The sequence below is a fragment of the Amblyomma mixtum genome, chromosome 6, assembly GCF_055824585.1.
Source record: "Amblyomma mixtum isolate Tamu chromosome 6, ASM5582458v1, whole genome shotgun sequence".
In the NCBI taxonomy this organism is placed as follows: domain Eukaryota; kingdom Metazoa; phylum Arthropoda; class Arachnida; order Ixodida; family Ixodidae; genus Amblyomma; species Amblyomma mixtum.
In genome coordinates this window covers 80397388-80414075 of record NC_143017.1, presented here as the reverse complement: position 1 = coordinate 80414075, position 16688 = coordinate 80397388, and the positions used below count along the sequence as shown (strand labels likewise).

Below are 16688 nucleotides of genomic sequence, written 5' to 3'. Positions count from 1 at the left end.
GACCTCGTATTTTCTGGTGGTCATGTTAAGGGTCCCGTTTAGCGGTAACCTCGGCGTCGGCGCGTCTTAGGTCAAGTGATCTTGTTACGTCACCACCGCAAGCCCACTAGGGTGTGAGAAAAGTGTCCAACGTGGCACCTGTCAGTTAAATTATGATTGGTCGCGAGAGGTTGCTGGGAAGAGAAACCAACCTGGGTTTCACAAGCCCCACCGGGACTATGAAACAACAATCTGCCAGCGCAGTGGAGCATCGCTTAGCTGCACCATCGCGCCAGAAGTAGTATAAGGCCTACTCGGGATATATGAATGCATGCATGCCGATTTGGTCATTCTCTATTTTACATGCATATATCGCGGGTAGTTCTCATACCACTTTTCCGCAATGGCGGATCGTTTAGCCGCTGCACCACTGCGCCAGAAACGGTATGACTACCCGCGATATATGTATTGTAATGGGAACGACCGGCAGCCGTTCACGCGATGGGACGAGGAGGCGGACAAAGTGCTGTGCTGGTCCCTGAGTGACTCCTAGGAGTGGGCCTGCCGTGACGCGTCTTCGATCAACGGCCTCCAACCTGCGCTTCGAAGACGCAACTGTACACTTGGTGGAGGTGCGTCGATCCCCGTCCCGGTGCTCAACCTGGAACTTAGGAGCGGAACTTTACTAACCCCACCAACAATGCCAAACGCTCCAAATCAGTCATCGCCGGCCATCCCTGCCACAGTCCTCGGTTCCGGGGTGCAACGCCAGCGCGACCGTTCTCCATTCAGCGGTACGGACGACCATGACGTCGACGACTGGCTGGCCTCTTACTAGCGCGTCAGCACTTACAATCGATGGGACAATTCCGTCAAGTTGAGCAACGTCCTCGTCTACCTCACAGACGTAGCCAACTTATGGCTTCGTAACCATTAAACCGACCTTCCCACCTGGTCATCATTTAAGACAAGCTTTACCGACGTTTTCGGCCGCCCCGCCGTGCGGAAACATCGTGCCGAGCAACGTCTCCGTGCTTGAGCTCAGCTACCGGCCGAAACATTCACCAGCTATATTGAAGACATCGTCGATTTATGCAAGCGCTTCAACCCTTCGATGTCCGAGACCGATAAAGTTAACAACATTCTTAAAGGAATAGCCGATGACGCTTTTCAAATGCTCCTGGCGAAGAACCCCACCTCCGTCAGTGCCGTCATCGAGCTGTGCCAAAGCTCTGACGAGTTGCGCACGCAAGGCGCTTCTACACGGTAGTCTGGTGCGCCTACCGAGAGTCTTGCTGGCTTGGCCCTTGATCCCTCGTCTTCGGAGCAATCCCTGTTCATGGAGCGCGTCAAAGATTTTATAAGCGAGGAAGTCGCACGCCAGCTTTCTCTTCTCCATCCCGTTCCAGACCCTGCCTGCCCTACTGCCGACATAGCGCCCTCTCTTGCGCCGACTATCCGCCGTGTTGTTCAGGAGCAGGGCGCTGCAGTCCTACCATTCAGCTCCCCGCCTCTTCCTGTCGCAGCACCACTCACCTATGCTGAAGCCGTCACCCGGACACCGCGTTCGCTTGCCCCTCCCGCGTACCGCAGCAGTCCTGCCTATTATGCTCCACCCCCGTCCATGCCACTTCCTCCGGCCTCCTTTCCTCGCACACGACGACACCCTACGAACTCTTGGCGCACCACCCATAATCGGCCCATCTGCAACGCTTGTGGGCTTCCTCGCCACGACGCACGTCTCTGTCGTCAGCGCTTGCCTCACTCTGGGGATGCTGTGAACCCTGACGGATACGATCACGAGCCGCCCTTGCCAAGTGGCTCTTCTGGCTCGTTTATACCATGCCCCAGTATCCGACTCGCAGCTCGCCTTCCTATCTCTACCGTTAAATTTCCCCAATCCTTCGGCGACCGGAACCGCTCCGAGAGGAAAACTAAATGCCGCAGTTCCGGAGGCAAGAACTGCGTCTTTTGCGAACTCGTCAAGTCCTCCGTTTCCTCCCGCTAACGTGATTCAGGCGTTTGTAGAAGGTGTCTTGTTCTCGCGTTCGTTGATACGGGCGCTGCCGTGTCTGTGATTACTGACTCTCTTCGCCGCAAAATTCGCAAGGTCATGACGCCCCTGTGACTTATCGCTCCGTACGGCCAGCTCGCAGCGCAGCCACCCCATCCCAGTCTGCATGGTACGCGTTTCTATCAACGACGTAGCATATCCCATCGAGTTTGTTGTGCTGAGTGAGTGCTCTCACGATGTCGTCCTAGGATGCGACTTTCTCTCAACCCACCTTGCAGTTGTTGATTGTGCCCGTGCAGAACTCGCGCTATCTTCCGTTTGTAACGCTTCCTTGTGCGACCTGCCTGTGCCCTCCGCTAAACTTCTCGTAGGTGCCGACACCGCCATACCTCCCTTCTCTTCTGCCCTCGTCCCGCTCCTACCTGACTCTGCCTTCAGCAGCCCTGTTCTCTTCACATCCACCACAGCTGCCAGCCGCCATCACCGTCTTCTGATTCCCTTCGCCGTTCTCACGATTTCCGATGGTCACTGTGCCATTTGTGTCTCCAACCTTTTTGCTTGCCCGTCTTCTGTTCTTCGCGGGGAATGCCTCGGTCGTATCGAAGAACTGGACCCTGCTCTTGCCTACGAGTTCTCCGATCACCGTGCCTGTCCCGAGGCTGCTCTCCTGGACATTTGTGCGACCACTCCCGATCTGCTTCCCGCCGACGTCTTGACCACGCTCGATCCGCTTCCCGCCGACGTCTTTCATCGCGCCATCGCTGCCGACCTTCCGCCCGCTCAACGTAACCAGCTACTGACACTTCTCCAACGCTTCAGCACGTCTTTTGACCTTTTCCAACCATCTTGGGCTGTGTGTTGGCCGTCTCTCACGAAACTGACACAGGTACGCACGCCCTCTTGCGCCAGCGACAGTACCGCGTCTCGCCCACAGAGCGCCGCGTCATCCGTGACAATGTCGACGATATGCTACAGCGCGGCATCATACAGCCCTCTCACTGCCCTTGGGCCTCTCCTGTGGTCCTGGTGACGAATAAAGATGGCTCCATTCGGTTCTGCGTGGACTACCGTCGTCTCATTCAGTTTACTCGCAAGGATGTTTATCCTCTACCCCGAATGGACGACGCACTGAATTGCTTGCAGGGAGCGGAGTATTTTTCGTCCTGAGACTTACGCTCTGGCTTCTGGAAAGTCGCGATGGCTGCCGCTGACCGGCCGAAAACCACCTTCGTCACCCCAGACGGTTTGTATGAATTCAATGTCATGCCATTCTTCCTATGCAATGCCCCAGCCACATCCGAGAGAATGATGGATAATATTCACAGCGGGCGCAAATGGGAAACGTGTCTGTGCTATCTGGATCACTTTGCCGTTTTTCCAACGATATTTCTTCCCATTTACTGCACCTCCAGCGTGTTCTCATGTGCGTTACTGCAGCCGGGCTACAATTAAACCTGAAGAAATTTTACTTCGGTGCCACGAAGCTGACGGTATTAGGCCATGTCATCTCCAAAGATGGCGTTTTTCCTGACCCTTCCAAACTTCGTGCCGTCGCTGACTGTCCCAAATCGACCACCTTAAAAGAACTTCGCAGTTTTATGGGAACGACCGGCAGCCATTCACGCGGTGGGACGAAGATGTGGACGAAGTGCTGTGCTGGTTCCTCAGTGACTCCTGGGAGTGTGCCTGCCGTGACGCGTCTTCGATCAACGGCATCCGACCTGCGCTTCGAAGGCGCACCTGTACAGTATGTTTATTAGAGAATTACCAATTCGGCATATATGGAGGTAGACAACAAATAGGCGACTGTGTAGGAGTACTTGCACGGCAGGAATTTCTAATGTTATTGCATGTACTCGTGAGGCTAGCTTAAGCGTTATGTGATGGTGAAGGAAAAAGAAACTGTCCGTATTTTCATACTGGTACGCAAAGAGGACTCCACGCCGTTGATGGGGCGCCCGTTTTCGCTATCGCGCCATGCTTTTAAGGCAGAGCTAATTTGTCCCCTCAAGTTTTTTTTGTCTCCTAGCCCTTCACATGTGCGGTTGTTTTTAGACCCTCTAGGCGTCATTAGTTCTTTGATCTGCATATAGCAATGCAAATGCACAAAGAAGAGAAGTCAATCTTGATAATTCACTGCGGATGGCAACACATTCGGGCACTGCGGTAACACGCTGCGCGACAAAGTGTAATAACAGTTAGTTCGCTAAGATTATGAATGTCCACTCATTGGCGCTAGTTATCACGTACGCAGAGAAATACTGCAGACGCTATAGGCGCTCTTTGTCCTCATGGGTTCCTAAAACATCGGTTGCCGCTAAGCTGCGTGCGTGTGTGCGTGCAGGACTTCGAGTTATAAGCAATAACGCCTTATATGTCTGAGTTTGTTTCTGCGAAGAATTCTCCTTAAATCTGTATGCGCTTATTGCGTGCGGTGTCTGTGAATACTTAGCATCCCTAAAAAACCAAGGATGCTTGGCAAGGCGTAAGGAGAAAAGGGAAATTACTGGGTTTTCGAAAATTAGGGATAAAATGATAGGGCCTTACTGGTTTGGCGGAAGTGTTTTCCTTGCCTTAATAATGGAGTGATAGAGTTTAGAGTGAAGTTAGCTGATTGGTTTTTGACTCGATTTTGACTCGATACTAATGAGGAAGGTGCTTGGAATGACCAGAGGCTGGTGCCATGCTTCTCGAGACTCAGCTATTTGAAAATAATTTTCTTGTATATTTATTTATTAATTCGAAATAGACAGATATGCTTTTGCTATGTTTTCCTTTACCAAATACGAGATCAGGATTTCCCTATTTTGAAGAATATGTTTATATAGTCCCATAAATCCTAATCTTTCAATTCCATCTCGAGGGAAACTGATCTGACTCTATGTGTGTGACATAATGCGCACTAGTTGCAACTACAGAAAAGTTTCTGAATTTACTTCTTGTTATGATGAAACTGACAGCGAATGTCATACTCTCAATGTGTGGTCACAGGCCAGCATAACTAGCTTTGAAACCTGCTTTCTTTTAGCACCTACTGTTTGTTTTTGGAAAATAGTGAAAGCAAAATGGTCAATAGCCGCCCCACATTCCATGTCATTTCGCAGGATTTGCTCTTTCAAAAGTGGCTTTGCTTTTTGAATCATGAGACTTAGATCTTTTTTATGAAGTGGAGGATATAGATGGGAACGCGGTGCCTAAATAAAACCTTTAATTGGCCGTTTTCTGTCATCGATCGCTTTGACAGGCAAGTCGCAATAAATGCCCCAGTCACCACACCTTTACTTCTCGGTATGGAGGAAGAACCGCCTATGCGAAATCCTCGCTGGCTCTATCGCTTGTTTCTGTCTAACTATGCATCCTTGAAGATTTATGCGCCGCCGCCCTCAGAAACCATTCTTTTAATTCTCTCATTCAATCTGCGCGTACAGACCTTCCGCCAGCTGCACAATCAGTGGGGTGCTACCAAAAGCCACCTGGTCGTCGGCCTGGGCTTCACCTCTTACAAATACGCAAGCAACAACAAGAACAAGGCCGCTGCCATAAATACCATCATCAGGTTTGTGCATAAAAAAGTGCGCCTGGTTAAGCGGCTTTCTTATTCTTACCCCTGTAAGGAGTTACAAGTTCCGAGCAACGTGTCGTACGTTGCAAACATTCGGACCTGGAATTCATACGACATGCTTGCCGGCGGCTTCTGCAGCAAGCTGACGCCTACCATCGTGGTAGTGCACACTCACATCAACTCATGGGAGTCCGGCCAGGCGCCATTGTGCATGACACCATGGGAGTACCCGAGCAGCCGGTATGAACAACCAAATATGGTGAGTGTGCGGGAATCGTTCGCGCCGAAATGGCGACACCGAACAGCATTTCGTGATCCATGAGGAGTACGCTTTGTGGTTTTACTGTCAAAAAATGAGAAGGCTTAAAACTGAAGCAGTTTGCGAACAAGAACCGTTATCAGCTTATAATAGCACGGCTTTATTCTAGGGTCAAGCAAAGTGCATCATTGAGGTGTCACAGGCATTTGCTCCGAAAATTCGTTAGCAACAAACCATTGGGGGTTAAGTAACTTGTTTTAGGCAGTAATGAGGTAGTCTCGACTACGACATGAAGATGATGCATATTGCACCTTGCGGAGCACCCGGACTATACCAATATTCTTTGCTTGCGACCAATACCTGTTAAAGGCAGCTATACTTCCCCAATAGAGAAGAGAGTCAGCAGGTCTACAAGTGCAGCATACGTTTCAGGAAAGCACAATATTAGTGCGCTGTCGTGGTTGATGAGGGTAATTTTTCAGTACAAAACAGCATCGCTTCTACGACGTCGAGTCTTCTTCCGATGAAAGCCGGAAAGATGTGTTTCTGGGAATTTTTGCGCCAAACGCTTGCGCGACGGTTGTTGCTGTGCTTAAATTGTACTACTGAAGTAAATTATGTTGAGCATTATTTTTTCCACACTGTTCACAAACTCCTTAATGTGGTTTTTCTAATACATGAGTGTTGCTCTGCTGTCCAGGTAGGCGTAGACATGTTTTGGGGAGAGGGAGACGTTTTAATGATTGCAGGATAGATGTGCCAAGTAGTTAACCTGACATACTACCCCAGATGAGGCTCAAAGGAGGGGTGAAGAGGAAAGAAAAAAAGAGAAAATTTACTGGGTGGTTACACTGGCTAATACAAGATTCAGCGCCCGCTGTTTTGGTATTTGTACTCCAGGATATATTCTGGTAGAGATTATGCGAACAACCTCACATATGTGTAGATATAGGGCGTTTTTTTTCACTTTCCACACAGTCGTTTTTTGTCACGGTCTCCTCCAATCTGCCGCTCTAGAAGTGCAGCGCTGCCGACAATCTTTACCGACTGCTCCCCCCACAACCTTAGAGCGCGCCCTGCTCTCACTTCGCTCTGACAGCGCAAACTGGATGGCTTATATATCCAATCGATTTGAGGCCCAAGAAAAGCTCAAGGGCCTGTTTTGCACAACTACAAACCCAGGCAAGCAAGGCGCTCTCCAAAGGCGCAACTAATCTCTCCGTCCCTTACGACCCCTCAATCATAACCCTTCATGGCTGCGAGCCAACTGAGCATTAGAGTGTGGCAGTAGAACAGCATGAGCTTCCAAGCAAAATCGGACAACCAGCAGCTCTTCCTCCTAAATCGAACTCCAGCGAAAATACTCACACTCGTGGCACTGCAGACTATCGCCCCAGCAAACCTCAGAAACTACATACTTAGCAGCGCAAAAAAACGAGGACCAAAGCGAACGAGGAGACACAAGCGCAGCCAAAGCGAACGAGGAGACACAACACAACAATCGCTTTGGTCCTCGTTTTTTTGCGCTGCTAAGTATGAATCCACACCAACTAGCCCAACTTTCTGTACTTATTAACTCAGAAACTACACTGTGTATGAATCGACCAGCCACCCCAAACACGCATAACCATTCTGTTACACAACTTCACGGTGGAGGGACACCCACTGGAGATACCTGACATAGACGGGTTGCTTCTCGGGCTGCTACCCCGCACCCGCAAGGGGTAGCTACCAGCCACTGTATACTCAACCTCCAAACGTTTCTCCTCCACCACTCATAGCCGTCATGCGGAAAACACTAAACGTCACTGCCGGGAACCCCATAGGAAGAGACCTTTCCGCTGTGGCGAATCTCTCTATGTGGACAATCGCAGGAAACGCCGGCGCTACGGAAGAAACGTTGCAGACAGGTGCCAGCGTTGTTTCTGCACACGCCGCTTGAGTCGGGCTCGCCTCTTAACATACTAAACCCGAGCTCCTTGTACTTCGGCCACCCAAGAGAAGGGCAGACATAGGATCCCCTCCTACCTTGAGGGTAACCATTAGCGGTAACCCCATACTGGAGGTTGACGCAGTCCGTATGCTCGGTATACACCTCCAGAGCAACTACAAAAACCCAGCCACGAAGCTCACAACCACCGTACAGCAGGCCAGGCGCCTTATACTCAGTGTAGCCAAGCGACACAGAAGGATGCGTGAGCATGACCTCCGCCGCCTTATACAGGCGTTCGTCATCAGCCGCGTCATTCATTCCCTGCCATATCTGTACCTCTCCAAGGCAGATGGAAAGCAAATGCCCTCATACGCCAGGCGCATAAAATTACACTGAACCTGCCCAGAGACACCTCCAATCAGCGTCCACCACTTATGGGCGTTCACAACACGCTACATGAGCTCAAAGAACCTCTCCGAACGGCTCGACTATACCGCCTCTCCTCCACCCTCACAGGACGTAGCATCCTAGCCTGCTTTAGCTTCAATGCTATGAGCCAATACCTCCCTAGTTGCCCAGTCTCGAGAGGAATACATCAACTGCTTACTGTGCACCCCCTCCCCAAAAACATGCACCCAGAACGTCAGCAGGCCCACCGCACTGCCTGCCGAGCACAAGCACTACACAAGCACTATTGCTCCAGGCAGGACACCGTGTATGACGATGAAGCCTCCTACTCCACCACACCCGCTTTTGCATTAAGTGTGGTCTGCAATTTCCGTTCTCTACAAGCAGTCTGCTCAATCCTCGCAGTTTCCTCGCTGAAGACGGAAGAAACGGCCAACGCCCTCTCCAAACCCTCCAACAATGCCATACTCTTTTGAGTGATTATTAGAACGGCGATCCGCAACTTCGCCAGCGGACGCCTCCTAGGCCCCTAAACTCGTATCCTTGACTTGCTGCCCCCCCCTCTCCCCCCATCCTCCATTATACGAACCTTTAAAATTTGTTGGGCTTCCGCACATGCGGGTCACCCCGTCAGTGAAGCATCATCATCATCGTCTTCCATGTCTCTCCAATTAACTATGTCCTTTGGCAGCTGCGGCCACCGTATCCTTGCAAACTTCTTAATCTCATCCGCACACCTTACTTTGTACCACCCCTGCTACACTTGCTTTCTCTTGTAATCCACTCCGTTGCCCTTAAGGAGCAGCGGTTATCTTGCCTTCACATTACATGCTCTGCCCAAGCACATTTCTCCTCTTGATTTCGACTAGGATATCATAAAGAAGCGCTTGTTCCCTCACCCACACTGCCCGCTTCTGATCTCTTAACGTTACACCTATCATTTTTCTTTCCGTAGCTCGGTTCATTGTCCTTAACTTAAGCTGAACTCTTTTCGATAGCCTCCACGTTTCTGTCCGTTGGTGAGTACTATTAAGATACAGCTGTTGTATACTTTTTTCTTGAGGAATATTGTTAAACCGCCATTCGTTGTCGCAGAGAACCTGCCATATGCGCTCCACCTAATTTATATCCTTCGAGGTATTTCCCTTTCATCATCCGGATCAGCGGCCACTGCCTGCCCCAACCAAACGTATTCCCTTAGCACCTCCAGCACCTCGCTACCAATTGTGAACTTGTGTTCCTTTGCGAGACTGTTGAGCATTGCATTGGTTTTCAGCAAGTTTATTAAGACCAATTGCTCTGCTCTGTCACTGTAACCCATTTATCAAGCTTTGCAGCTCATCTCCTGTGCGACTTAGGAAGGCAATGTCATCAGCTAATCTCGAATTAGGTATTTTTCGTTAACTTTTATCCTCAACTGTTCCATATTTAGGCCTCGGAACACCTCCTGTAAACAGCCGGTGAATGGCAATGGCGAAATCGTATCTTCTTGCATGACATCCTTCCTCATAATAATTTTATTGCTGACTTTATGAAGGACTATGGTAGCTGTGCAGCCGTTATAGGTATCTTGCAGTATTTTCACATAACACTCTTCTTCACCCTTATTCCGCAATGCCTGCATAACTGCTGAGGTTTCCTCCGAGTAAAATTGTTTCTCGTAATCGATGAACGCTATATATATATTCTTCTGCTTTTCTAATCAATTACCTTTAAGCGATAACATATTCAGTAACATTATAAAATCGTACAACAGCACAAAATAAATAAATTAATTAAAAAAAAAAACAAATCCCCTGTGCCCCTTGGTTTCTGTGGCTGTTGGCTTCTGTCATATTTACAACGAGCCCCTAATTCCCCTTCCTTGTTTGCTTAATTGCTTAGCGAGGGCCTCGATTCTGGCAGCCTTGATGCCATAGGAAGCATAAGAGGGTTCTCACACAGCTTCCACCCTCTCCGTTCGATGACGTTCTACGTCACACCTGCGGTAAATCAGGACGGTCTACGTCCGCCGCTTATGAACGTGGGTGGCGCTGATGAACACTCTCAAGGTTAGGTTACTTGTAAACATCATCATCATCATCATCATCAGCCTGACTACACCCACTGCAGGGCAAAGGCCTCTCCCATGTCTCTCCAATTAACCCTGTCCTTTGTCAGTTGCCGCCACTGTATCCCCGCAAACTTCTTAATCTCATCCGCCCACCTAACTTTCTGCCGTCCCCTGCTACGTTTGCTTTCTCTTGGAATCCACTCCGTTACCCTTAAGGACCAGCGGTTATCTTGCCTTCGCATTACATGCCCTGCCCAAGCCCATTTCTTCTTCTTGATTTCAACTAAGATGTCATTAACCCGCGTTTGTTCCCTCACCCACTCCGCCCTCTTCCGATCTCTTAACGTTACACCTATCATTTTCCTTTCCATAGCTCGCTGCGTTGTTCTTAACTTAAGCTGAACCCTCTTTGTTAGCCTCCACGTTTCTGCCCCATAGGTGAGTACCGGTAGGATACAGCTGTTGTATACTTTTCTCTTCAGGGATATTGGTAAGCTACCATTCATGATCTGAGAGAACCTGCCATATGCGCTCCACCCCATTCTTATTCTTGTAAACATAAATACCCCCAAAAGCAGAAGGTTTGACAGCCGTCGCCGTAGCTCAGAGGTAGAGCACCGGACGAGTAATTCGGAGGTCGTGGGTCCGGATCCCACCGGCGGCATGTGGTTGTTTTTTCTTCGGCTTTTCTAATCAATTACCTTTAAGCGATAACATATTCAGTAACATTCTAAAATCGTACAACAGCACAAAATAAATAAATTAATTAAAAAAAAAAAACAAATCCCCTGTGCCCCTTGGTTTCTGTGGCTGTTGGCTTCTGACATATTTACAACGAGCCCCTCATTCCCCTTCGTTGTTTGCTATATATAGGGGTTGGTTATACTCTGAGTATTTCTCCATCACCTGATTGATAGTGTGAATATGGTCCATTGTCGAGTATCCTTCACGAAAGTGTGCCTCATCATTTGGTTTATTGAAGTCAAAGGTTTTGCTTATTCTATTGGCGATTACTTTTGTAAATACCTTGTAGGCAACGGACAGTAAACTGATTTGTCTGTAATTTTTAAAGTGCTTGACGATTCCTTTCTTACGAATTGAGATAATTTTAGCGTTCTTCTAAGCTTCTCATACTCTCGAGATCATAAGGCGTTTTGTATACAGAGTGGATAGTTTTATTAGCACAATCTCCTCTCCATCCCTTATGAGATTTGCTGCTACCTGAGCATCTCCGGCTGCTTTTCCCCTTTGCATTGCTCCTAACTCTTTCATTAACTTCCTCTTTCGTTACAGGCGGAATGTCCGATTGCTGTGCTTTGCTGCCTCTTTCTTTAACGTTCAGATTTCTTTGACTGCTGTATAGATGTGTGTAGAACTCTTCGGCTAGTTTAACTGTTATGAATATTGCTAATGACATTTCCCCCTTTGTCTCTTCACGCACATATCTGGTTTTTACCTACGCCTAGTTGCATCTGCACTGCTTTTATGCTACCTCCATTATTTAGAGCATGCTCGATTTTTTGCAGATTAAACTTCCTTATGTCGGCTACCTTGCGCTTATTTAATAACTTTGATAGCTCTGTCGGTCCTATTCTCTCTGTAGGGTTAGACACTTTCATGATTTTGTTTCTTATTTAGATTTTTCGTCTCTTAAGATAGCTTTCCTGTGTCCTATCGAGCCATCCTACCGCTTACTTCTACTGTGCACTCCATAATGATAGCTGTGAGATCATCGTTCATTGTTTGAACATTGAAATCGTGTTGCTCAGTTAGAGCTGAATTTCTGTTTGGCAGCGATATCCTGAATTACTCCACTTTCCCTCTTACCGCTAACTCCTTGATGGACTTCCGCTTCACTACCTTCTTCCGATCGCTCTTCATGCCTAGCTAACTCGAGACCTCATCATTATGTGGTCGCTATAACGCACCTTTCCAATGACGTCCACATCATTCACGATACCAGGTTTAGGACAGAGTATGAAGGTATTTCATTTTTAGTCTCACCATTCGGGCTCATCCATGTCCACTTACTGTTCTTTCGTCTCCGGACGAAAGCATTCACATCCGCAAGTTATTTCTCTCTACGAACTCTACGAATACCCCCCCCCCCCCCCCACCTATTCCTGGAGCCTATGCGAAAGTCGCCTGGGCTCCGGCCTGCCTTTTGCCTAGTTTGGCGTTGAAGTCGCGCATTAGTACAGCATACTTTGATTTTACTTTGGTCACTGGCGATTCCACGTCTTCATAGCTTTAAACGATCTGATCATCATGGCTGGATGTTTATGCCTAGCCCTGCATCACCTACTACCTCTTATTAAGCCTAATTACGATAGCTTCCACCCCCGCGTTAATACTGTGAAACTTCTCTGTGTTGCCTGCTATATCTTCATTGATAAGTAATCCGACATCTTGTTCTCGTCTGTTCGCTAATCCACTATAGCACAGTGCATGCCCGCCCTTTAGTATTATATGCACCTCATCTGTCCTAACCTCACTGAGCCCCATGACATCCTATTTGATACCCGCTAGTTTCTTGCACAGCACTGTTAGGCTAGCCTCACTGGATAATGTTTTAGCGTTAAACATTGCCAGGTCCAGTTTTCAATGGCGGCCTGTCCGGAGCCAGAGATTCTTAGCACCCTCCTCTGCATCACAGGTCTGACCGCTGCCTTGCAGAGTTGCTTCGCTGCCGCTGGGGACTAAGGGCCGAGGGCTAATTGCTTTGTTCATAGAAGGTTGTGGCCAAACACTACCCCAGGGTGCCCAAATTCCGCTCTGGTGCGGGAGTGCGTTGTCATTTCTGGCCCCCGAGACCAAGCCGCCCCCCAGGCCTGGTTATGCAATTCCATCAACACGCGGAGTTTTTTTCCTTTTTAAGGCTGGTGGAGAATTTCGCGGCACAGGGATTCGAGCCTCGGTCCTCTTGCACGCTAAGCGAATGCTCTACCTCAGCGCCATCACTGCATAATCAGTGTAGTCAATGAAGCATTCCAGTCCTACGCTCATTTTTTCTGCAGAGCAGGGAGCGCCAAAGATTTGGGGGATGCCCGGGATGGCATGGTGTCCCACAATGCAATCTCCCTACATTACCGCGAGTGGAGCCTCCAATACCCCATGCCTCACAAATCTCTCAGTAAACTACAGCTGGTGACCTGGAGCCAACTGTAATCCCGCACCTTTCGCTCCTTCTCCCACCACTCCTAAATTCACCCGGGACTGTTCTCGCCGGAATGCATCTTTTTGTGGGGCACCCCGAGCGGACTTCCGCCGCATTCTGTACATCTGCTCTAAGTTGCGACCGCCATCCGAATGATCATCATCCTCGAGCAATGGGAGGTCGCGGTGTCCAGCTCGAATCCGGCTGTAGAACAAGTGCTTATGTACTGGGATTTGACAGTCGCTGAGCGGCACTAGTTGCCGGCCACTATACACAGCCTATATCCTTCCCATTTATAGGCTGTACAGGTTAAGATTCAGTTAACACAATAAAGTTTTCACCACCACCACCTGCGTTCCTCTCTTCGGTGGCGCATTTCGCAGAAGCAGTCGCAGCTGGACAGAGCTACATTCTTCCGCTCTGACTATACCCTCCTTCTTCGACGGGAAATCTCCTTCCCCTTCTCAGGTAACTACCATCCGATTGTTTCCGGTGGCAACCACGTACTAGCTGCGCGTTTTTACGCTCTCGCCCTACCCTCCAGCTTCCACGCTAATCATCCTCTCTGCAGACATGGGATATATATTCATTTATGAACTTACCTAGAGAACAACTGTGCTCCTCGTTGCCTACGAGGTTCACCAAAATGCGGTGCACCTCAGGCGTTACGTGAAGAAAACGACTGGTAGGTTCCATCGAGAAAGAAATGCTTGCTCACCGCTGTTCTCGCCGCGTCTCGTCGTCTGGTTACGCGTATTTTGGCGCCACAATTGCCAGACTTCAACTCCCGGAACCGGTACTTCCGCTGCGCGCTCTGCATGTTCCGCTGGTCGACGATGTTCGCTGTCCTCCGAGGCGGTTTGGAGCGCTCTTTTCGCCTCGCCTCGCAGTGAATTTCGCCATTTCACTCTCGCCATGCCCTTCTCCCTCCGCAGTAACCATCCTCCATTTAGGGATTCCTCCTAATGATACCCTCCTCTCTCCTCCGTAACCACCCTCTGAATGGCATCTGCGGAGAAATACGTAACCCACTGGTTACGTATTTCTCCGCTAACGTCATACCTTCCTTTTTGTACGGTGACTACTCAGTCACCATAGTAACGCATCCAGCGCTACTACTACTACTACTACTACTACTACTACTACTACTACTACTACTACTACTACTACTACTACTACTACTACTACTACTACTACTACTACTGCTACTACTATTGCTACTGCTTACTACTACTAGTACCACTGTTACTTAGTACTACTACTACTACTACTACTACTACTTATTAATACTACTACTACTACTTATTACTAATACTACCATTACTACTTATTACTACTGCAACTACTATTAGTACTTACTTATTACTACTACTGCTTCTACTATTACTACTTACTACTAATGCTTACTACTTAGTCATGGTTAAAGAAAGCAACGCAACAAAAACGAGGACAAACAAAGAAGTGGACAAGAGAGGCGCTGCCAGCGCCTGTCTTGTCCACTTCTTTGTTTGTCCTGGCGCGATGGAAGCGTTGTCCACTTCTTCGCTTGTCCTCGTTTTTGTTGCGCGTTGCTTTCTTTAACAATGACTAAGTAGTAAGCATTAGTAGTAATTAGTAGTAGTAGCAGCAGTAGTAGTAATAAGTAGTAATAGTAGTTGTAGTAGTAATAAGTAGTAATAGTAGTATTAGTAGTAGTGGACAAGACAGGCGCTAGCAGCGCCAATTTTGTCCACTTCTTTGTCCTCGTTTTTGTTGCTCTGCATTCATTAACCATGATCACAGACCAACTAGCGCAAACAACCACCTTAATACTTTCTAGTACTACTTACTGCTACCTCTACCACTACTACTACGACGACTACGTCGACTGCGACCACGGCAACGGTGACGCGAAACCCAAGAACGGGCGCTTTACAGGTATCGCTGTAAAAAGAAAAGGTGACACAGAAATAAGCATACATAACACTCGTGCACTCATACACACACACGATTTTCAAAGGGTGCCTATCAAACTCTGGCCCTTAAGGTGAACTAGTAAGCACTCTGTTTCTATGTGCAGCCGAAGCGGCATCACATCAGGGTCCAAGGACATGCTCCACACGCAGGACACCTCCATGGCGGACTCCTAAAAGTACTCAACAGTGCCTTACTGTGTGTGAAAATTATGGCAGCAGCAGACGAAGTGTTCATGATTTTAGCGCACAGCTTATGTCAGGAACAAAGGGCTTCTGGAGGCTAGAATTTTATGAGTATTTTTTTCTAGAAACCGTCCAAGCGAATTCAGTGAAGATAACTACGGTCAAACCTATCTAAATTGCGTGACATTCCTACTGAGGCCACACTGAAGACCGTGTATTAAAAAAAAAGATTGATGTACGAAAGAGGTTGGCCGTCCCCACAGTTGCATAATGGCACCTGTGCATAATTGCATAGGTTTGCATAATTTACCTGTCCACAGAATGAGACGAGCCGCAGTGCACAGGCAGACATCAGTCTGTGAGGCTGGGAACCACTCATGTACCTTAAAGGCGTCAGGGACAATGACCCGACACTAGCAAAGTCACAATGTAACCGTATCATGCACTTCCTGCAATAAAAGTTGCAAGTGAGCCTCTAGTGTAGGTATAAATAATGCAGATTTGCAGGCAAGCCTTGGGGAAGTTCGTCGTCATATCTGCTCAGATCTCAATTGCACTTATATATAAAAAATTGCCTATTCCTGGATTGTATTTCAAGGAATAGGGAGAAAATTGGAAGATCGCTTTCAAAGTCCGTTGTACAGGGGTCACTGGGTGCACTTCGGAGTTCTTCAAGCAATTTTCATCGCTCTGGTCATGGCAGAGGTGCAGCAGCCACCGCTTGAAGGGTTACGAAAAACACTTGCAGGCACAGCTTCAGTTTGGCGCCCCAGCATGAAAGGCACCCAATAGCTACCGCGCTGCAGGATTGAGACGGAAGCCATATAGATTGTGTTCCGATACCACCTTCAATGTTTTTCCAAGTTATGAATTTTTAAAAGTAGAGGCAGCAAAACCTCGATGGGTTTTATTTAACCCCGTAATACAGGTATCTGGCGATCGCATACTTAGGAAGCGTGAAATAATGATATTTGCTGCTTAGCAGTTAGCACCTGCTCTGTCTGATGTATTTTTTTAGTGACGGCTGCAGTCGTTAATACTCAACTACATCCGCATTTGTGATTTCAATGCTTAATGAAAACCGAGCGTTGAAAATGATGCATTCAACAGTGCAAACGACTACAGAAAGTTAGCTGCTTATTTGGCCCTGAAATTTATCTCATGTGTAGAATATCTAAGCATGTA

At 48.3% G+C, this 16688-nt stretch overlaps 1 protein-coding gene and 1 non-coding gene across 2 annotated transcripts in view; both read left to right on the top strand.

The window, feature by feature from the left end:
• Nucleotides 1-15494, top strand: part of LOC149339505 (uncharacterized) — a 28330-nt gene extending 12836 nt beyond the window's left edge. The window contains exons 4-5 of the mRNA XM_089550937.1: nucleotides 5422-5795; nucleotides 15425-15494. Coding sequence (XP_089407063.1) covers nucleotides 5422-5795; nucleotides 15425-15494 — 444 coding nt within the window. The remainder of the gene's footprint in view (nucleotides 1-5421; nucleotides 5796-15424) is intronic.
• TRNAT-AGU (transfer RNA threonine (anticodon AGU)) lies at nucleotides 10801-10872 on the top strand. The gene has a single exon. It is a non-coding gene; the product is annotated as a tRNA-Thr (tRNA).
• Nucleotides 15495-16688: the final 1194 nt, after the last annotated feature.